We start from the raw sequence: 23,763 nt of genomic DNA, 5'->3' as shown, positions 1-23,763 counted from the left end.
TGGAACCCCAGCAAGTGGGGTCACTTCCTAGGTGGTGTGGTCACAGGGCTACAGTGATCTTACTCAATTTGACTGGGCCTATTCTCAGCTTTGCCTCAGGTGTACACAGCCTACAGTACTGTTTCTTCTATTTTTACCTCCTGAACTGATCACCAGCACAGTGCCATCTTGATTCTCTTCACCTGAGCACAAGATAAGCACTCCACTTTCTTGTGATTTTATGACATGCTCCATAAGTGAGGTTAGTTCAAACCATCTGATCCATTAAATATTTTTTTCAGAGATTCTCTACAAAATGTTTAAAAAGTTCAACGGGAGATATCAAATGTTTTACTACATCTTCTCTATACCTCTCCTTTGAGGTAGCAGATTAAAGGCAAAACCTCCCATTTCAGCCTTTAAAAAGCTACTTGTGCTAATGTACTGCTTTAAAAATCGTGAAGACTAAATAGTTGAGTGCACAGTTTATGATGTTTACTTTAATTAAATGCACACACCAAGCCTTCATCTGAAATATTTTCCAATACAAATTTGTCTTCATCCACAGACATCCTTTTGAAAAGTCATTACCAGGCTTAACTTTAGCCAGAAAAGGGTGACAGGGGGCGTCCATGTGCATACCTGGGGTGTCCAGCTGCCCTTGCTCCAGAAGCGTTTCATCGATGAAGAGGGAAGTGTTGTTGGGCAGCTGGAGGAGTCCACTGACCAAGCGGTTGGCTGTGTAGTCTTTGTGAGGAATGAATTTTAAGTGGTTCATGTTCTCTATAGTCATCTGCAGGCGAAAGGACTGCAAGGGAAATGCTTTAATGAGCAAGGATCGAAGTTTCCTGTTGTAAGAAAGCATGTATTTGGAGTCAAAAATTTTTCTCAGATAGAATGATCTTACTTATTTTTAAGGGAGTAATGATATGACCTCTAGAACTCTGAGACACACAGATACAGCTATTTCCTGTGTTAGATTTTCACTCACTCTGGAAGCAGCTTTATTCTCAAATGTCTTATTCAATAGTCTTAAAGAATCAGTTCTATTCTGTCGGTGACAAATGGTAGACAATTGACTTCTTCCCATAACACAAGCTAGCAAAACAAAGTATTTCATTCTTCAAGAAAGGGAGAGAAAAGCTCATCATTTTTCACTATGCTCTTTGGATGAAAATCATATTCATTCATCATTGACTACTACAGACACTTCTGAACGGAAGTGCTGAAAGAAAATTCAAGGAGCAGAGCACACTGAACCATCTTGGTGCTACAGGGCTCACCACTGTTGCCCCAAGTCTGCCAGAGCAGGGAATCCGCCAAGCCCTGGACACTGCCTCTATGCTCGGCCCACAGAACTCCCAGTGCCCCTTGGCCCTGCCCTCAATGCACTTCACTTTTCTAGACTCAGCCTGAGAAGCAGCATATGTGGTGGGGTGGGGAGCCAGGCTTGGCACTGCAGAGCATAGACAGGCCATTCTCGCATAACCTACGGTGAAAGCTACGTAAGACCGTAAATAGCCAAGTGTGCAGGAAGTACTTCTAGACACAGGAGGTGATGGGATGTGGTAAAGTGAAAAAGCAAATGCCCTCCAAAGTGGTGCAGGAAGAGAATACGAAGGGGAAAGCTCACACCACATGAGAACCTACAGCACTTTCCTCTGATAACATGCAAGGATGCTCACTCTTGCCCTCCGTATGTGCTACTTAAACCTTGGCCTCCCAGCTGAGTGGCCTCGGGTTGCCTCTCGGTTTCCCCAGGGCTCATTCCATGCTGGCATTCCTCACACTGCCAAGCACACGCTCTTTAGTGGCTCTGAATCTGTTCTCTGCACAGGGTGACACTTCCCTGAGCAGCCCCCAGGTCTGTCACTGTACTTCCCCGAGTTCTATCAGGAGGCATCCTGGGAACTAGGCTTTTCCTGCCCATGCTATGAATGTTGGCAGCTGTCCTGGGCCACTACCAGGACTCTGTCTCCTTCTCCTGGGGCTTTATTCTATAGGGCACATAAATGACATACCATGGATTAATTTATTTGTTGGTCTTTCACCACAAAAATTTAAGCTCCATGAGGGCAAGGGATCTATTTCAGTAATTACTGAAAAGTGGTAGAGAGCTGGGTGCCATGGCTCACACCTGTAATTCCAGCAGTAACTTGGGTGGCTGAGGCAGGAAGATCTAAAATTTGAGGCCAGCCTGGGCGAATTAGCAAGATCCTATCTCAAAACAACAAAAAAAAAGGGGGTAGGGGTGTGGTGCAGTGGTAGAGGGCCTCTGCTCTGGGTTCAACTCCCAATGATACACAAACACACCCACACCCACAAAGTGGTACAGAACCTAGGGAATTGCCAAGACTCTCTAATGGGGCCTATGAGATAAAAATCATGATTTTTACCCAGATATTTTCAATGTACAAGATTAAGACTAATGAATCTTACTGCAGCAGATAAAATTACACATTCCAACTACCCTTCAAAAAAAAAAAAAAGAATCAAAACATCACATTATAACAGACTGAATGCAAAGACAAAAAAAAAGAAAAAAAAATCTAGGGATCTCCTATTAATTTAGAGATCTCCTATTAATATTAAAGAAATTAGCAAAAATGTAGAAAAAGGTCATTTTTACTACTTTTTCTTTTTTTAATTTGGGAAAAGTTATTTTTACAAAAACACTTATGTTTGTATGTAATTATTATTTTAACACTTTCAATTTTACTTCTAAAATGTGGGAAATTAATGATAAATGCACCCAACGTAAAATAGCTCTCTGCATCTTAGGACTTTATCAGAGGGAGAAAGGCTCATGTATTCTGGTCACTGCTCGTTAAGGATCTGCAAAAATGCTAGCACTTAGACACACTCAATAAACTGGTTCAGTGACTGATCCAGACCAAACTCTTATATTCCCAAAGCAAGAGGGGATCAGTATTTTCTATCACATGATGTGTCAGATGCAATTCCCCTGTTCCCAAGATCCTTACACACAGAAATACTGTACTCCAGATCACCTGGCAAGTGAAGAAAGCTCAACTTCCCAAATAACAATTGAAACTGGGGCAATGAAGGTGAAGGTCTTTTTTTTTTTTTTTTAATTACCTTAGGTAAAAGGAGGAGGTTCCTATGATTTAGAGCTTATTTAGATTAAAGATTTTAATGCAAAGGATACCAAATTGCACAAATTGGCATTGACTGAGAGTACAATTTTAAGAGTTACTGGGATTGTGTGACTTGTTAGACTTACAGAAATTTGTGCTAACGCAAGAAATGTGGGACATTTAGGAGAGAGAGCATGCTTTCAATCATGTAACTTGGCAGGCTTTGTTTCCCCTTAAGTGACAGCTACTAAAATCTCAAATTTAGGTATGTGGGTTGAATGGAAGACAATGAGAAGGATTTTTGGTGTGCTTTATGTTTATGATGAGTATTTATATTGATCTTACTGCTGGAACAAGATGTTGAATAATTCGATATAAGTGTTCTGTGAAGGTACTATTCCGTGGGCAACCACTCAAGTTAACTGTAAATTTTCCTAGTGGAAGAACATCTCTTCTTGTATATCTAGGGAAAAAAAAAAGAAAAAAGAAAAAAAAGAAAGAAAGAAAAATAAATCAATAAATGAGATACTGAAGTGACTTCCTGATTTCATTAAAAAGCAAATAAAAATTAGCTTACTGTTATCATTAAAAATATAGAATAATATTCAGGCTAGCTTTTTCTTTCTTTTTTTTTTTTTTTGGTGTGTGGTACTGGGGATTGAACCCAGGAGCACTCTATCTCTGCACTATACACCTGTCCCTTCTTTTTTATTTTGAGATAGGGTCTTAGTAGGGTTTCCAGGCTGACCCTCAAACTTATAATCCTCCTGCCTCAGCCTCAAGCAGCTGGAATTTGTGTAGCTATTTGATCTACCAGAATAACTGCAAATAAAATTAATAGCCAATATTATTCTAAGCGCTTATACAGTTACTCATTTCATTTCCAAACATTCTGAGATAGGTTTTATTATTTTCGTTTTACAGATGAGAAATCTTGAGGCACAGAACTTGTATAGTTGGAATATTATTCAAAATATGCGAGACCCAAAATACTTCTGATTTTAGAATATTTGCACAGACTTTACTGGGTAAGCATCGATAATCTGAAATCCAAAATCTATAATGCTCCATAATCTGAAACAGAGCCCAATGGTGCTCAAAAAGTTTCGAGCTGGGATTATTTCCAGATTGGGGATTAGAGATATTTGACCTGTAACAGGCTCGTCTAGTCAGAAACTGATAGAGCCGAGATTCAAAATCAGGCAGTTTGGTTCCAATATCTGAGCTCTCAGTCATTACGTACCACCATCTTAGATCCCACCAGAGGAAAGTAAGAATCATGGCACCAAGCTGTTTACTACAATGTTGTGGTTAACCACAGAGAAAAACTAGATGTTTACAGTACAACACAACTGTATAATGAACCAGTGTGCAGCCATTAAAAAGTTCATGAAGAATTATAATGGGAAAATGTTTTATATGTATTGAATGCTAAAAGGCAACATATGGGTATAACTGATAACTATATTGGTATATATAATGTACATATATATACATAAAAACATGAATAAGTACCACAGTGGTACCTGAGATTATCTCCCAGTGGTGAGATAACAGATGACTGCTATTTTCTTCAAGTTCCTGGAACTTATTGAAGGAGCACATTATTTTTGAAACCAGAAAACAAAGTGGAGTCAAAGGGTGAGGCTAATGTCAATGTATAAATTAAAATGTGCACATGATGTAACTTGTTGACTGTCTTTTAGAAGCAAAGCCTCGGGATGTGCAAACAGAATTCAGAATGTAAAAAGTGGCTGGGATTCAGCTCAGTAGTCTAGCATGTTCCGGCCCTGGGTTCAATCCCTAGCACTGCAAAAAAAGAAAAAGAAAAGGAAAAAGGAAAAAAAAAAAAAAAAAAAAAAAGAAGAAGCAGCTCATTTTACTCATCAGCCAGGCCCTTTATTTGATTTTGGCTCTAACATTGAAGGGACATAATCAAAAAACTGAAGTGAACAAAGAATTGGCCTAACACTTGTTAACACTAGATGTGAAGCCTAATAAGTTACACCAGAACCTTCCCGACCTTTTCCACTGGCTACACCACACTGAAATGCCCTTAATACCCACCAAGAATACAGACGGCACTTACACTGTAGAGATGAGGTGCAATATCAGGTACTCGGCAGCTAGGCTATCCCCCAGCAGCGCGTGTGTGAGGAACCCAAGCAGCTCTGCTCTGACTGGAGACAACTCGGACATGAAGGCAGACACGACTGGAGGAGGAAGAAAAGCCACTCAGAGCACATGCCAGCTCCTCCAGGCGTCTCGGAGCAAATGAGCTGCGCTCAGCAGGTAATTGGTGTGCACCTGAACACTGGCCACTCAGTGACAAATGAGGGTGCTCCTGGGACAATGACAACTTGCACCCTCTTTCTCTCCCCCTCGATAAGAGAATTAACATGAGGAGAACGGGGCCCAGTACAGACATTACAGGAAACACCTATTCTGATGGAGGAGGAACTAACTCAGCACCACTCTTGAGTGTAAGCCACAGGCAGCTCTGGACCTAGGAGGGAAGAGTCTGGCTCACTTACACTTACAGGTTCTGCTCTCCTCTTTGTTAAGGCAGGCAGGTAACAATGGATTGATGTGCTGCAGCTTCTGGGCTAAAATCACATGAATTCTTGGCACCAAGGAGGCAGGAGGACTGTGTACCCTCTGCTCCTCTGCTGTGTCTGTGCATTCCATAGGGTCCAGCAATGCAGAAGCATCCCTGTATTAGACACCAGTTGCAAAGGTGTGAATGTAATGTGCATATCTGAAGGCAAAATTAGAATTCAAGCCAAGACTACTTCTCCCTGTATCTCTCCTGAGACAGCAGAAAGTGGATCCTCATTCTCAAAAGTTTCCCCACAGAGATTTCAGGCCAGTTTGATAGAATAAACTTATTCCATTCTTCATAACTGACGGTTTCCACTCGACATGCTGCCACTAGCACTGCCATCAATGGGCTACAGAATGTCATTCACAAGGTTATTTTGACACACACACTCATTCTGGAACTACCAACTGAGATATCAAGTACTTCATCGCATATCTCCAAACTGGAGTCTTTTTCTCAAAAGTCATGCAGTAGCTATTTTTCAGTGTATGGAGAATCATTTGTCTCTACCTTGCTATTTGTCTTTGCTAAATTTTATTCTTACCTGATATCTTCCTTGAATATCGAGTAGAAAAGCCATTAAGATGGCATGCATTTTTCAGATTTGCTAAATAAATTAGTATATAATGAATTGATTGTGAGATTGAAATAAATGACTAAAATGTTTTAAAATCTTTGACTATTCTAACACATACTACATAATACACAATATTCATTCGACACTGTGCACACACATTCATGAAAAGCTCACAGCTACCCTTATTTCCAGTGAGGAAACCAAGCTCAAGGTTGCACTGTCACTGAGTGGCCAAAGAGGATTCTAACCCTGCTGTTTGTCCCAGCCTATGCTCCCACTTCTAAGCTAAGCAATAATTCAGGAGGAAAGTATTCTTTCATAAATAGCCAAGATAAGCAATTTTAGGGACTGTTACTAAGAGATTATTAGATTTACTTTTACGTTATTTAAAAATGTGCTTTGCAACATTTTTATCTAGTATGAAAAATGTTAAGTTCTTCCTTTGCAGACCATGATAAATATCTAGTCTTCAACAAGAGAACTCTACTATATCCAGGGAACAGTAGTCCTCTCTTTGGGAAACAGTAAAAGGAAAAATAATGAGGGACTGGGGTTGTGGCTCAGTGGTTGAGCGCTTGCCTGGTATGTGTGAGGCCCTGGGTTCGATCCTCAGCACCACATATAAACAAAGTAAAAACTCCATTGGCAACTAAAAAAATATTAAAAAAAAAATAAAAAAAAAAAAAAAAATAATAATGAGGAAGATGTGGATTTCTACTACATTTTGTTAAATGAAAAAAATTAAAAGTACAAATGATTTAATACACGTTTGCTTCCTTTTATGGAAGAAAAAAGGGCTGATAAAAAAAAAATACAAATATCTACCTTTTTTTGTGAAAAAGAAATATCGGAAGGATAAACCCGCTGGGTGGAACAGGGATGTGACGGGGATGGCAGGAACAGCATCCTGAGATGTTCTGATTTGTCAACGTCAACGTTCCTTTTTTTTTGTTTTTTTAATCAAAACAGTAAGGACGGAGGAAAAAACTTAGCTGAAACAATCAGACACAAATGAACCTATGTGAAATGAATCATGGAATCACAGTGAAGGGGAGAGCAGTTAAATGAGGAACTTCAGAACACAACTGCGACAACACAGACTCATTCTAAAATAAAATTCCTACTAGCTACTTGGGATGCTGAGGCAGGAAGATCGTGAGTCTGAGGCCAGCCTGGGCAACAGTGAGACCCTGTCTCAAAATTTTATAAGGATGGGGGTTGAAGCTCAGTGGCAGAGCTCCCAAAGTTCAATACCTAGTACAAATTAGTGCCAAACAACAACAAAAAGTTGATGTCTGCAATTTATCGACACATGTTCTCCAAATGTGTGTACATAGAGCATGAATGAGTGGCAAAGCACACAGGGCCGAGCACTGAGAACCGGTAAGTCTGGGTAGAGGGCATGAGGGAGTTCTCCTAATTATCCTGCCACGTTTCTGCATGTGTGAGATTATATCAGAATAAAAACTGATGCACAAGGGGCTGGGGTTGTGGCTCAGCGGCAGAGTGCCCGCCTCGCATGTGTGAGACTCTTGGTTCGATCCTCAGCACCATATAAAAACAAATAAATAAAACAAAGGTATTATGTCCAACTACAAGTAAAAAACAAATATATATAAAAAACAAAACCCCAAAACAAAAACTGATGCACAAAACAGAGAAAACGGACTCGCCTCTCATCGTTACCCAGTATGCTCAGCACAGGGTCCACAGAGAGCACGCCATACAACTCGAGGACGTCGTTCACTTTGAAGCCCTCCCAGTCTTCGTAGACCTACAGCAACCACAGGAGACACGACGTCAGAGCCCACACGGGCAGCCCAGACAGTACTGCCACTGCAGGTCCAGGGCCCTGGAGCCTTGGGCCCAGGAGGGACCCGTGCACTTCACAGAGGAGACCAAGAGGGCAAGGTACTGGTCTGCGGTCACAGCTAGCCAGCAAGGTAAAAACCCAGCCCGACCAGTGCTGTTTCAACAAGCCATCCTTCACAGAAAGGGCTGCCAAGAACGGGAGCTAGGGCACACGTCATCTCAAAACCCACCAGCGAGCAGAAAAACCAACCCGGAGCTCCAGGATGGTCAGTGTTAGGCTTCCTCAGAACCCATGCAACATTTAGGGGATTAATACAAAACACAGCGTGGCCACGGGATGTTTCACAACAACAAACTTTCAAAACCGTCTGTTGAAAGGGGCTTTTGTCAAAGTCTCCCATTGTAAGGCAGGATGCAAGCAAGGACTAGGGAGAATGTGGTAATTTTAGCCCTAGCACTGTGACTGAAGAGCCATTTAAGTTAAAGCCACAATGAACACAAATGGAGATTCTCGGTGATCATTTCTGAACTTCCTAACTCTTGTTTACCTATCAGTTTCAAAAAACCAGAATAAGCAAGACCGAACAAATTTTTAATGTTTTTTCTTCTGTTTTAAATATACGTGAGAAATGGGTTTTAATATGAAAAGAAAAAAAGGCAAAAATGAAATAGATATCATACTAAAAATAACACTAGGAAGGAAGTAGACATAAATTAAAAAGTTGTTCCACTTTTGCTTTTGATTGTTGAGAATGCTGTGGTAGCCATAATAATGGCCCCTCAAAGACTTGGTGTCCTAGTCCTTGTCAATGTTACCGTATGAGCAAGAGGGGCTTGCCAGTGTGACTGAAGACCTCGACATGGGGGAGATTACCCTGGAGTACGAGGGTGGGCCCAGTGCTACCACATAAGTCCTTAAGAAGGGGACGTTCTGGCTAATGGTCAGACAGAGATGTGGCTGAGAACAGGCAGGTGTGTTATTGCTGGCTTCAAGATGGAGCTTCAAAGGGCCCTGGCCAAGGGTGCAGCCTCCTCTAGAAGCTGGATAAGGCAAAAACCAAACTCACTCCCAGATGCTGCTCTAGAGCCTTAAGAAAGGAATTAACCCCAATGAGACACACATTAGACTTCTGATCCAAACCCCTAAAATAATAAACTTCTGTCGCCACAGGTCTCTCAGGTTTACTGTCATTTATTATAGCAGCAAAACACACATAAATGCCAAGAGGTTTCCATTTCAATTTTGAGACATACAACCCACCGGTCACCGTCAGGACTTCATTACCTTTACAAGGCAGGCAGGGCCCTTCTCTCCTGGCAATGGGAAATTCAGATCAAAAGGGGAAGAGAAGTTGAGGGAGCTCAGCTGCTGCCCGGTGGAAGCTTCCGTTTCTAAACGCTTTGGTTCTCCACACCACTGAAGGCCGCCAGCACTCCCTAAGTTCAAAGAACACGTTGCACTTAGTCACTGCTAAAGCCTCCTGGCGAAAAAGAACATTCCAGAGTGCCTCTTAAGTTGATAATGATATTCTTCAGCTCAAAAAGCTCAAGCTGCTACATGTTTTAAAAAAAACATACCAAAAAATAGAACAAGAATATGGATTTGAAATTTTAAATTTTTCTACCATAAAATGGCAATCAATTGCTCCCACCCAATCTCACGTAAGCACTTTAAGAAGTTAATGTTCAATATGGCTACTCTGACACGTCTGATCCAAGAATACACGCTCTACTTACAACAGAACTCTTTGGGAGAACACACTTCTTTTCTATTACAATCAAACAGCAATAAATCCATTTACCGTATATTTATTAATATCCCTTATGCAAGAATCAGACTAATTACTGGGAATATACAGATCATTAAAAGATACTTCTGAATAGTTCACATTAAGGCTGATAAATAATCAGAATCAAAATGACACCTGTCATAACACAGAATACCATTCAGCAATAAAAAAGGAATAAACTACTGACACATTTAACGACTTTTATGGATTTTAAGGGAATCATGCTGAATGGAAAAAGCCAATCCACAGAGTTTACATAATACTTGATTCCATTTATATGATGTTCTTATAATGCCAAAACTGTAGAGGAGGAAAGCAAATTAATGGTTACCAAGGGTTAGGGAACTGTGGGGAGGTGGCAGGGTTGGTCATTAAGAGGCAAGAGGAGAGAGCTGGGTAATAAACCCTCATGTATCTCCACTGTTGCAGAAACCACAATCTACACGTGGTAATACAAACAGAACTAGATGTACATAAATAAGCACATGCAAAAATGTGAGTTCCAAACTAGCTTGATAGACCAGACCAAGGTCCATACAAGATGTTACCCACTGAGGGTGTAAGAGACCTCTGTGGTATTTCTTACAAGTGCGCCCAGCTCTACACTTTCACATCTCATACTATTTCAATACACCAGTAATTTGCATGAACTCTGGGGTAGATAAAGAATACTTTCACATTTGTACATTCACAATTCTAACCTACAACATTAAAATATGTCAGCATTAATGCAATTCACAAACGTGAGTTCATAAGGTAAAGTAACTTAAATGAAGTTCATTAGTGCATCTGTTTACCCTGATGGTTAAATTTGCTCTCTAAACCCAATTTTGCAGACAATCAGACTCATTTGTTTTCTCTTCTCCCTTTAATTTTCACTGATTAAAGGTGCAAAAGGGAAGTGAACATACAAAAAGGAGACCTATAGACAAACCTATTTACCTGCTTTGTTAAAGAAAGCCACTGTTCATGAAAGCTGGGATTGAGATCAATAATGGTACGTAGGGATTCTGGAATTCTCTAATCATTAAGAAAATGCCAACTTTGGTCTCCTTATTTTAATCAAAAGTAACCATGTTTTAAGAAATAAACCAATGCAAATTCATGTAATATTTAGTATTACCAATTTTCATATTTTTCCTTTGATATTTTTAATCTTATAAAATTAAATGAAAGTACCAAAAAGAACATGGAAAAAAAGTTTCAGATATAGGAAAAAATAGGGTAAAGTACTAAACTTCCTTAATATTTAAGAGTTGGGATAAAAATAAAAATGAAAAAAGACAGAAGATCTTTTCTAGCTAACCACTTGAGACTCTGAAATGTACATTAAAGCAGCTGCTTCTCACTAAGTGATGCCTAATTGCTCAATTATGAAGCATGGTTTAAGCAAAGAGTACTGTATCCACTCTCCTACACACTGGACAAGGGCCTTGCCACTGAGTTTCATCCCAGATCCAAACCTGTCTATAATACAAATGTGAATGAAGCAGAGTTGCCATGCCATTACCAGCTCTTAAATCTATAAGCATGTTACACAATAATTAATTAAGAAAATGAGTCTCCTGCAAGAGAACAAAAGTCTATGGCAAGCCTCCTGGCACACACTACCTGATTGTCTGGCACCTGCATGCTGGTCTTTCTGTTTATGAGGCTGTAGGTCCATATCTTCATCATCTTCATAACTCCTCTTATGACGACTGGGAGTGTAGGATGTTGAGGGGCTGACACGAGCTTGGTTTGCATTGACATAGGCGTTAAATGAATAGTTAAGAACCATGAACGGACCGATGCTAAATTATATGATTAATGAAAGATTAGTGGTTTGGTAATTCAGTAAAAATGAAATATTTTTTAAAGGAGGCTAGTCTTCCAGTTTGGGTCATGAAAGTGAACAGGTATACCTTATGCCCCCCACCCTCGCTGGAAAAAACCATCAAACTGGACAAAGTAAGTGAAGTAACCGTTTTCAGCCACTGAAAAACAGGGTCATGGGCTACAATGCTTGAATGGGGAGATGTGCAACAGGAAAAGCCCCCATTCTGGAGCTCTCCGTGGGAGACACCTCCCTAACTGCAGCAGAGAGGCCTGGAGGCCCAATACTGGCCAGGCAGAAGAAATAGAGCACATCGCTCAGGGCTACTGAAACAACTAGAATTCACAGAAAGTACTGGACAGGAAGCAGCTGCAGACAGAGGTGCAGAAATCTGTGCAGATGGAAAATCTGTACCTCTGGCCGGATATCCTGAATCAAGATTCCTCAAGGCCTTGCAGAGAACAGCTGCTGGTTGGCCAAAAATTAATGGGGACTCTGAAAGTACTAGAACTGGACCTTTCTGAACTGAACATCTCAGACCTTCAGAGACCTAGAAATGGCACACCTCATGAGTAAGAACTGTGTCCACCCACCAAGGGCTGCTCTATGCCCACTTAGCAAATCCCAAAACCATGCCTTCAAAAGATCAAAGCCATCTAGTAAGTTCCCTGTCAGAAACAAATGTGAATTTTAAAGACAGAAGACTGAATTCTTTACAACCTACAGTAAGAACTAAGACATCCTTATGTATGTGAAGAAGCAGGGAAATGTGACCTATAAGAAGGATCAAAACCAGCTAACAGAAACAAAGAGAAGACCTGGATATTAGAATTAGCAGACAGGGTACTACAACACAATTATAACTCACAACTTGAAAACTAAAGACAGGCTAGGTGTGAAATACCAGCAACTTATCAGGAGGCCAAGGCAGGAGGACATCAAGTTTGAGGCTGGCTTCAGTGAGGCCCTAAGCAACTTAGTGAGAACTTGTCACAAAATAAAAAATAAAAAGGAGCTGGGCGCAGTGGTGCATGTAATTCCAGTGGCTCAGGAAGCTGAGGAAAGAGGATTGCAAGTTCAAAGACAGCCTCAGCATGGGCTGGGGATGTGGCTCAAGCGGTAACACACTCGCCTGCATGCGCAGGGTGCTGAGTTCGATCCTCAGCACCACATAAAAATAAATAAAGATGTTGTGTCCACCGAAAACTGAAAAATAAATATTAAAAAATTCTCTCTCAAAAAAAAAAAAAAAGATAGCCTCAGCAACTTATGAAAGTGCTAAGCAATTCAGTGAGACCCTGTCTCTAAATAAAATATAAAAAAAGGGGGGTGGGGATGTGGCTCAGTGGTTCAGTGCCCCTGGGTTCAATCCTTAGTAACTAAATAAGAAAATAAATCAAAGGTAGATAAAAAAAGTAAACAGAAGAGAAATATTATCAAACAAACTAAAAACAATCTGAAAAATCTACAACCATAAAATAAAATACCTGAAATGAAAAACAAACCTGAATGGACTTGACATGAGATTGTATATAAGAGAAAAAGTGGGTGACCTTGATCACAAGTCAATAGTAACTGTCCAAACTGCAGTTAAAAAAAAAAAAACAGGAAAAAGATTTAACAGACAAATAGGGGAATGAGTAACAGAGGACTTATTAGCATACTCAAGAGCCTGGGCGTTATCCCCAAAACAAGCAGGGTGGGGGGTCAAAAGTGAACAGAGCTCAAGTCACCTGTACAAGATTCCAAGGAGTCAAATAATCATGTGCCTCAAGTTCCAGAAACACTGAGAGACTGGGAAAGGAATACTATGAGAAATGATGACTGAAAAACTTCCCCAAACATTCTGAAAAGTATCAACCCACAGAGCCAAAAAGTTCAACAAAACTCAACAAGAGAAACACATAAAACATTCACATACATCACAGTTAAAGTGCTGAAAACCACAGAGAGGATATTTGAAGCTGCCAGAGAAAAACAAAAGACATATCACACAAGGAGAGCTGTAAGAATGACTAACCTTTCATCAGAAAATAACCGAGGCCAAGAGACAATGGTGCAGTATAATTAAGATACTGCAGAGGGGAAATGCACGTCAGTCAAGAACTCTATATCGGGTGACAATATGCTCCAACAATGAAGCTGAAATAAAGACTTTTTCAGTTGAATAGGAACTGAAAAAAATTCACCATGAACATATCTGTTCTAAGAAAAAGAAGGGTAAAAAACTAAGGGAAAGGATTCTACATTAAAAAAAGAGATAGAGGGGGATGGAAATGGTAATGTGTTCACAAATAAAAGATGTATTTTCTCAATTTTTGTAGAAGATGACTGCTTTTTTGTTCTGTTTTGTGTGGTTTGGTTTGGCTCTGAAGACTGAACCCAGGTACATTTTAATACTAAGCTACAGCCCAGTCCTTCTAATTTTATTTTGAGACAGGGTCTCACTAAGTTGTAATTCCCCTGCCTCAGCCTCCAAAGTGGCTGGGCTTATAGGTGTGCACCATCACAACCAGCTAACAACTGCTTAAGGCAAGAACAGTAACATATTATGGGTTCTTTATTTAAGTACAAAGGAAAGACATGATAAAACAAAGGATGGGAGGGGACAATGTGGACAGACACACTGTCAATGGGTCAAAGACGGTAGGAGAAATCACAGAGAAGTCAGAAAACATTCTGAACTGAATGACAATAAAAATGACAAATCAAAATTCATGGGATGCAACCAAAGCAGTGACTAGATAAGTTTACTGCTGTAATTGCTAATTTGGGGAAATCTAAAAATCAATGATCTGATTTTTATATTTCCCCAAATTCTACTTTAAGAAGCTAAGACAAAATTTGCAGCAAAACCAAAAGGAAGGGACTACAAGTAGAAATCAATGAAACAGAAAACAGTCAAAACAAAAGAGTTGGTTGTTTAAGAAACCCCTAGCAAAACTAATCAAGGAAAAGAGAGCAGGGCATGGTGGCGCACACTTGTGATCCCAGCAGCTGAAGACTGAGACACGAGGATCCTGAGCTCAAAGCCAGCCTCAGCAAAAAGCAAGGCACAAAGCAACTCAATGAGACCCTGTCTCTAAATAAATTGCAAAAAAGAACTGGGGATGTGGCTCAGTGGTCGAGTGCCTCCGAGTTCAATCCCCAGTATCAAAAACAGTAAAAGAGAAAAGGCCAGGTGCAATGGCACATGCCTGCAATCCCAGCTACTTTGTGAGGCTGAGGTAGGAGGATCAAAAGTTTGAGGCCAGACATAGCCATTTAGCAAAGCCCCACTGCAAAGTAAAAAGAGCTGGAGATGTAGCTCAGAGGCAGAATGTTCAGGGTTGAATCCCCAGTACTGCCAGATAATTACATCAAGCTTACATTCCTGAGAATGAAAGAGACCAATGCTGGATATCCCACAGACATTATAAGGAAAGCAAAGGAGATGAAGATGCTCAGTGCTTGAGGGGCAAGCGGAAGGCCCTAGGCTTGATCCCCATCAGTGCAAAAAAAATAAATTAAAAAAAATCATAAATAAAAAGGAGACTTAGGTTTTCACGATCTCCTCTCAAAAGAACCAAAATGTTGGGGCTGGGGATATGGCTGAGTTGGTAGAGTGCTTGCCTCGAACGCACAATGCCCTGGGTTCAATTCCCAGCACCACATAAAAATAAATAAAAATATAAAGGAATTGTGTCCAGCTATAACTAAAAAATAATATTTTTTTTAAAAGAAAAGGAGAACTCTAATTTGAAACTATTTTTAACCTAATTATCATGGTATTTTTTCAGTACTTATAAATCTACCTCCACCTTTTTAACAGTATTTCATTATAGGAATGTATTTGTAATTTTAGAATTTCTCAGTGATAAATACTAGGTTGTTTTATGTTAGTAAAATAAAGCCACACTTTGTAAATAATCAGTAAAAGTGTTTTTTTGTCGTCCCCCGCCCCCCACCCCACCCAGCTAGCTAGTAAAAAGACTAGAAACCTGAATCATATTCTTTTTATTTAAAGAAATATTTAGGAACCATTCAGTGCATATGGTTCAGGTAAAGGATATTTCTTTTACCCACGTAGATTCCCCAGGTACTGGAACACAGTAAAAAGTCTGTCTTTCCAAAGTTGTAGATCGTGGAGAGTTTAAATCAAGTTCTTGTTGAGGCTGTGATATACACAAAAGTATTTTTACAAATAACAAAATTTTTTAAAAATTAGCAATGTTTTCATATTATTTGTTATACAATAATAACCACAGTAACTGTTACCATAAAAGTTAATCAATAAGCAACTAATTCAAAACTACCATTTTTTCTCTTTTTTAAAAAGGAAGCTAATACTCATTTCAAATGCAATAATCAATCCACCACCTCCCTCATATCCATAACATAGTCCCTCAGATTACAAAATTAATCCTTTGTAATCCTTTCAAAGACAAAGCAGGGGCTGGGGGTGCAGTTCAGTGTTAGAAAACGTGCTTAGCATGCACAAGATCCTTGGATCCTGGGTGTGGAAAAAGAAAAATGCAGAGCATAAACAACCCTCTGAGCATGTGGCAGCATCACAGAGGCACAGCCTCAATGGGCCTTCAGCCCATTTCCAGATGCCAGGATTACTGAGCTACATCACACCACCATGTACTGGGGGAAAATTGTGTGTTAATTTACCAGTCTCATGTGTTAGGACTTCTTAAGCTCAGGATTCGGTAAGCATCGATAAAGTTGACCCCTTAGACTTGGCATGAGTTTTACATTTGGAAACACTAAAAGATAAGATACTGGGAGGCCTGAAGTTCATCATGTTTGAGATTAAACAAACCCATCTTTCAAATGAGTTCAAATAACTACAAATAATTGTTGGAAGTTGTATTTCTGCTTAATATAATTTTTTTGTGGTAATCTTCCAAATTAGGGCTATTCTGTCACATCTGCCCACTGAACTGGCATCCATCAGAAACAAATTCTACTGAGGTTGGTATTATTATTATTTTAATATTTTTTTTTATTTTTTAGTTGTAGTTGGACATAATACCTTTATTTTATTTATTTTTATGTGGTACAGAGGATCGAACCCAGGGTCTCATACGTGCTGGGCAAGTGCTCTACCGCTGAGCCACATCCTTAGCCCCTGAGGTTGGTATTATTAGGGTTTTTGTTTTTTATTTTTTGGGGTGTGTGTGTGTTGCTGGGGATTGAACCCAGGGCCTTGATAAATGTGAGGGAAGCACTCTACCAACTGAGCTAATCCCCAGCCCCTGCTATTAGTGTTTTAAAATCAATCTCTTGCTGGGCATGGTGGCACACACCTGTAATCCTAGTGACTTGGGAGGCTGAGTCAAAATAAAAAGTAAAAAGGGGGACTAGGGGTGTGGCCCAGAGGTAGAGCACTTCCTAGTTATGTGTAGGTACTGGGTTTGATCCTAAACACCACATAAAAATAAATAAAATAAAGTGCCCCTGGGTTTAATCCTCAGTACCTACCAATCATTCAATCCATCAATAATCAAAAAAACATCTCTTGAAGTCTGGATAAGTAACAGTTAGATACCTGGAATGGAAAAGTCCTTTTCTAAATCTAAAACTAAGATTTTGGGTCTATAAAGCAGACCTAGAACATAGGTAACTCCAGAGGTCTCAACTTCCTACAGAGGCACCTGCCTGGTCAATCCCCCAATACTGTCACTTAGAATATTTAAAAGACAGACACTAATAATAACGATAGCAAGAAAACCACATCAGGAAAACCACTAAATCCCCACCTGTGATCCTTGTTTTCTTTTTAATAGTTGACAATCAAAAGTCTGGGTTGCAACAGAAACATATAAAAACGCATACAGCAAATTATGGGAGACATTTATTTTGACATGCTACCAATCATCTTTTTCACTATTAAATGTGAAATAAATTTAAAACCTTCCCAGCTGTGCCAGGCATGCTGAACAGGTGTCAGAATGACATTTAACTCAATTCTGTATTTAAAAAGCAATGCAGGGCTAGGGCTATAGCTCAGTGGTAGTGTGCTTGCCTAGCATGTGTGAGGCACTGGGGGGTGTAGGGGTTTGAATCTAGCACCACATATAAATAAGTAAAAAATACACAACTAAAATAATAATAAAAAGTCAATGGAAAGAAACAAAGAAATTGCAGATTTCCCATGGCCCCCACTTTAACTGGCTTTCTAGTGAATTTCTACTTCAAAACCGTTACAATTACAACCAATATTCTGCTTTCTTCTCCCCATTAGTGATGTCAGAGCTTCTATTACCTCTTTCCAATGAAAAGTTTAAGTTTACTAAAAACAAAACAAACCAAACCCCAAAACAATGCTATTTTTAAGCTGAGGGTGCAGCTCAACAGTAGACCATGGGCTTACCATGAGCCAGGTGCTAGGTTTAATCCCCAGCACAAAAATAAATAAATAATAGTAAACAGCTAAGTGGGCATGGTCACTCATTCCTGTAAATCCAGCTACCAGGGAGATTGAGGCAGGAGGATCATAAATTTGAAGCAAGCCTGGGCAACTTAGATACGGTCTCAAAATTTAGGAAAAAAAAAAAAAGACTGGAGGTGAGGCTTAGTAGTAGAGCGCCCCTGGGTTTCATCGCTAGCACTGCAAAAATAAATTTAAAAAAATAAATAAGAATAATTGAAAAAAGTGTATGGAAACAAAAAGTATTTTTTTCTCCCAGCAAAAGAGGATAATTATATTTAACTGAGCAAGTGCAAAACCTAATCTTTCACTTTCATTTAAAAAAAAAAAAGTATCATGATCAGTAACCTTTTAACTAAATATATAGATACTGGGCATAAAAAAGAATTTTGTTATTTAAAATATGCTCTCTTTTGCTGGGTGCAGTGGTGCACGCCTGTTATCCCAGTGGCTCTGGAGTCCGAGACAAGAAGATCGCAAGTTCAAAGCCAGCCTCGGTGAAAAAGCAAGGTGCTATAAGCAACTCAGTGAGACCCTGTCTCTAAATACAAAATAGGGCTAGGGGTGTGGCTCAGTGGTCAAGTGCCCCTGAATGGTTCAATCCCCAGTACCCACCTCACCCCCAAAAATCTATCTTGTAAGAGATCTTTAAAAGAAAGAAAGAGGGGGGAAAAAGATAACAAAGATGATGATCATCAGAAAAACGAAGCCCCCCCCCCCCCAAAATTTTCACACAATTTTTTTTTGAGGTGGCATTAGGGATTGAGCCCAGGAACACTCTATCATTGAGCCACACCCCCAGCCTTTTTTATTTCAAGACTGGGTTCTGCAAGTTACCTAGGCTGGCCTGTCTTCTGAATAGCTGGTATGTGCAACCTCACAGGGCTTTCATGTGATTTTTTTAGAACTTATTTATATACAAGTCAAATAAACTAAAGACTGACCAAAGGAATAATGAATTCTCTGTTCAGGGAAAAAGTTCTTATTAAAAAATGTTATATCTCTTAAGGATACATACCCCACATTCTGCTATATCTCTGTATTTTCCAAAATGAAGAACCTATGGCCCAAAACAAAGGATAACAGTATTATATTAATATAGTTCATACCACAATTCCTAAGTATAAAGTTTTACAAAAAAAGCAATACCTACACGTGCTTTTGTGTTTTGGTTAACCGTCTCATAAACTCCCATGTAAAACTCAGGGTCAAACATATCCTGAATCATGCAACGAAATTTCACAAAACTGTTAGGTTTCAGATAATGAAGGGGAACTTCATTCAATGAGGGTACCTTAAAAAAAAACAATCAAGTCAATCAACAAAATATCCTGACAATAAATCATTAAACACATATACACACAAAACCCAGACACAAATTGTCACATGCACACAGTCAAGCCCTATCAAGATGTTAAATGATCTCAATGGTCAACACAACATAACTCTGGATGAGAGAACTTTCCAAGTTCTTGCAAGTTTGCATGGTAACACTTGACCATAATGTAAAGGCTGCTTGTCCTTCTGAACATGTTTCAGTTAACAGAAAGGCATTTAGTTGGATGAGTTGTCCTCTTAAAACTCACACATGCCGATTCTTTTGAATTGACGGTAATAAAACAAAGGTAATAATAAATGCCCTTACAATCAGATTGTCCTAGGAAGTAACAGTCAGCTACTGCCACCTAGAGGCACAATGTATTTAATTCCCCAAATTAGCTTGCAAAAGAGACCATTATGTTTTTAAATTACAGGTGAATTACGGCTTCCACTGTGATAAACTGAAGCCTGCCCAATCCTCTCTTCCCCCAAACAGCAATAAGCTTACCCATTTAGGAGCATTATTTTCCTTCAGTTTTTCTTTAAAATATTCAATAACTTTCTTCTCCCAGTCAGGACTAACTCCATTTTGAGCTGAAAGAGAAATACAGTTTTCAAAGCTAAAGGTACAATATATGAAAACAGACCATATTCAGGTGCATCACAAGGTAGCCCACCCCGCTGAAAACAACTAAAATCTGCTCCCCTGGTAAAGATTGACTTCAGTGCATCTGAAGCACTCACATGGCCCTCAGAAGCTATCAGCGGGTGCTGGTCTCCTCACGCCCCAGCCAACACCTACAAAACCAGGTACCAGCAGACCCAGGCAAAGTGAACCATTATTTGTACACCATTCTGTGTTTCAAATATTTTTATGTAAATTAAAAAAAAAAACTTTATAATTACACTGAAATGAAGAGCAGAGGGTATTTGGTTTTACAAATTTATTATTTAGGAAAAATTTTAAACTTACAGTATAAAAAAAAGAAAAAAACCTTACAAGTGTCATGAACAATACACAGAACACCTGCAACCTTGCTCCAGTGACTTTATCATTTCTCTCATATTTTTTTTTAACCCATTAAGTTGCACCCATCAAAGATTTTCTAATCTCTAAATATTTCAGTATGTGTTTTCTAGGTTATTTTATATAACCACAGTTCTGTTGTAAAGTTCAGGAAATTCAAAATTGATACTTTATCTAACCAACCAATCCACATTCCAATTTAACCCAATAATATCCTTTATAGCAGTTCCCCCTTCAACCCAGGACCCAGCTAGAATCATCTCTTGCATTTAGCTATTATGTCTCTCAAATCTCCTTTAAATTTGTAAATTCTTTAATCTTTTGGTCTTATGACACTGATATTTAAGAATATAGGCCCTTTAAATAAAAAATGATTTCTCATTTAGATATATCTGGTGTTTCCTTGTGATTAGATTCCAATTAAGAATGATCAAGGTGGGCTGGGACTGTGGCTCAGTGGCAGAGTCTAGCATGTGCGAGAACTGTGTTTGATTCTCAGCACCGCATATAAATGAGTAAATAAAGGTCCATGAACAACTAATAAAAATATTTTTTTAAAAAAAAGAAAGAATGATCAATGTTAAAAATTCTAGGAAGTCACTGCTTTCGACTAGGCTCCTACAACAGACTGAAAACCAAAATGGAGTCACCCATGCCAAAGTTCCACATCATCAAAACAAAGCTAAGCTGTTTATCTGACCTTCCAAGAAACCAAGAGGAAGTAAGAGGTGATAGCTAAATGTCCCAAGCAAGTTAGTTGGCAGGATAACCAAGTACCTTCTTCTTTAATTCCTACATAAAACAAGTAACCTAAAGCAACCTAACAATGTTAACCAGTTTTCTATTGTTCTGCTTCTCTATCCCCAAATGTCGAGGAAGGTAACTTGGAAATGACCCATCTGTATTTTGTTGTTTTTACTTTCTTCAGCCTTTCTTTGGCTACAAAACCAATGTCTTCTTAGTCCACTGAAATGCATACTCTATCATATCGCATGAAGTGTTGCCTAGTTGCAGAATTAAAAATAAAGCCAATTAAGATCTTTAAATTTGTCATTCTGTCCTTGGACACCAATTATACTACTGCAGAAGTATCTTTCTAAAAGTATGACATCTCGAGAGACAACCTTTGCAACTGCTGGTATTAATTTTGATCACCCAGAGTGACAGCCAACTTTTCCACTATATAGTTATCATTTTCCCCTTACAACTAATAAGTAACTGCAGAAGGCCCTTACAGGAAGTGGTGAAGACTGAAGAGTGAGTTATTCACAAAATACAAATTTTTTATTTTTATTCTTTTTGGTGGTCCTGGGGATTGAACTCAGGGGTGATTTACCATTGAGCTACATAGCCAGCTCTTTTTGAGACAGGGTTTCACTAAATTGCTGAGGTTAGCCTTCAATTTGCCATCCTCCTGCCTCAGCCTCCAGAGTCTCTGGGAATAAGGGCACTATGGCGCCTGCAAAGAATACAGATTTATGTTAACTAAATCCACCAAACTACAGAGCTGGCCAATCCTCCCACCACTTACATTTATCACCCAAGTGCTACAGAAGAGTGGAGTAAAGGAACCTGTCATGAAGCTGATTCCGTTTGAAACATTCAATGAATCCTGCAAACACCATGCTTCAGTGGGATTCCCAAACACTTATATTTAACTGGGCAAAGACCAGCTCTGAAAAAGAAGTGGAAGCAGGCACTTGAACTCTAATACAGTGGGCCCCCAAGTGGGTCTCCTGAACAGCATCCTTAGCATCACCTGAGTACTTGTGAGAAATGCAGGCTTTGTAGCTACCCCAGTCCTACTAATCAGCACTCTTAGGGTGGGACCTAGAAATTCATTTTAAAAAGTCCTCAAGGGCTGAGAGTGTAGTCAGTGGCAGAGCACTTGCACATGAACGAGGCCCTGGGTTTGATCTGCAGCACAGCAAAAATAAGAAAAAAATGAAGAAATGACTTGTGGGCTGGGAAAGGTAGTTCAAGCCTGTTGTGCCAGCTACTCAGGTGCCTGAGGTGAGAAGATCACTTTACGTTGAGCTTGAGACCAGTCCAGGCAACATAGTGAGACCCTGTTTCAAAATAATGCTGCTGCTGCTGCTGACAACAAAACAAGAGGAGGAAAGGGAGAAGAAAAGACCTACGCAAGGCCACGACTGCATTTGTGTAAGAAGCAGGTGGGGAAGCAGCATAAGGAATGAGTCGGGAGCAGCAGGTTACTTAAGCAACTTGCATGTGTAAAAATACAATTCTCTCAAGTAATGGCCAGCTTATAAGCATATGGTGCTGCCAGGCATGGTGGCACATGCTTATAATCCCAGCGACTCAGGAGGCTGAAGCAGGAGGATTGCAAGTTCAAAGCTAGCCTCAGCAACTAAGTGAGGTCCTAAGCAACTTAGTGAGACTCTGTCTCGAAGTAGAAATAAAAGGGTTGGGGCGATGGCTCAGTGGTAAAGTGCTCCTGAGTAATCCCCCCCCCACCCCAAATCTAAAAAATGAAAAGGGCTGGGGATGTAGCTTAGTGGTAAAGTGCCCCGGGTTCAATCCCCAGTAACCCGCCTCCACAAAAAAAAAAAAAAAAAAAAATCTAAAAAATGAAAAAGGCTGGCGATGTAGCTCAGAGGTAGAATGCACTGTCCCTGGGTTCGATCCCCAGTACCACAAAAACAAAACAGGTATATGGTACTGCAGACAATTAAGGGAACAAATAATTCCAAAAAGTATTGAATGTAATAATAACTGTCAACTACTTAATCCTACTACGTCCAGCACTCAGCCAGGTATGAGGATACAGCTGAAGGAACTTACAGCCAAGATAAGCTATAGAGAGAAGGGCTAAAAGCAAAGAAGCAAAACTATCAAAACATCTCAGGGGCTAGGGATATAGCTCCACTGGTAGAGTGCTTGCTTTGCATGCACAAGGCCCTGGGTTCAATCCCTAGCACCACACACAAAAAAAGAAACCCAAAAAAAACCATCTCAGACAAGGCTTCTCAAAGAACTACACCCTGGCCAGCCCGGTGGCCCACACATGCAATCCCAGCGGTTCAGGAGGCTGAGGCATGTGAATATTTCTGTATACAAAATGTTTCTGGCCAGGCACAGTGGAGCACCTGTAATCCCAGGAGCTCAGAAGGCTGAGGCAGGAGGATGGCGAGTTCAAAGCCAGCCTCAGCAATGGTGAGGTGCTAAGCAACTCAGTGAGACCCTGTCTCTAATAAAACATAAAACTGGGCTGGGGATGTGGCTCAGTGGTTGAGTGCCCCTGAGTTCAATCCCCAGTACCAAAAAAAAAAAAAACAACAAACAGCGCTAAACCCTGAAAGA

The 23,763-nt window shown here is 39.8% G+C and overlaps 1 protein-coding gene across 3 annotated transcripts in view; it reads right to left on the bottom strand.

Annotated features, from left to right (window-relative positions):
• Positions 1 to 23,763, bottom strand: part of Mcmbp (minichromosome maintenance complex binding protein) — a 39,123-nt gene that overhangs the window by 7,204 nt on the left and 8,156 nt on the right. Inside the window, exons 2-12 of one of the 3 annotated variants that reach the window (XM_027930204.2) lie at positions 19,921 to 20,006; positions 19,246 to 19,386; positions 19,111 to 19,152; positions 15,727 to 15,828; positions 11,470 to 11,614; positions 9,354 to 9,505; positions 7,930 to 8,030; positions 5,612 to 5,790; positions 5,167 to 5,290; positions 3,423 to 3,540; positions 622 to 787 (exon numbers count right to left, since the gene is read on the bottom strand). In XM_027930204.2, coding sequence (XP_027786005.1) covers positions 622 to 787; positions 3,423 to 3,540; positions 5,167 to 5,290; positions 5,612 to 5,790; positions 7,930 to 8,030; positions 9,354 to 9,505; positions 11,470 to 11,614; positions 15,727 to 15,828; positions 19,111 to 19,152; positions 19,246 to 19,386; positions 19,921 to 20,006 — 1,356 coding nt within the window. Of the gene's footprint in view, positions 1 to 621; positions 828 to 3,422; positions 3,541 to 5,166; positions 5,291 to 5,611; positions 5,791 to 7,929; positions 8,031 to 9,353; positions 9,506 to 11,469; positions 11,615 to 15,726; positions 15,829 to 19,110; positions 19,153 to 19,245; positions 19,387 to 19,920; positions 20,007 to 23,763 lie in introns of all 3 variants that reach the window. The other 2 variants (XM_027930205.2, XM_027930206.2) reach the window with 2 other exon arrangements.

This window comes from Marmota flaviventris, chromosome 4, assembly GCF_047511675.1.
Source record: "Marmota flaviventris isolate mMarFla1 chromosome 4, mMarFla1.hap1, whole genome shotgun sequence".
NCBI classification, from domain to species: Eukaryota; Metazoa; Chordata; class Mammalia; order Rodentia; family Sciuridae; genus Marmota; species Marmota flaviventris.
This window is presented reverse-complemented; position numbering and strand designations above follow the sequence as displayed.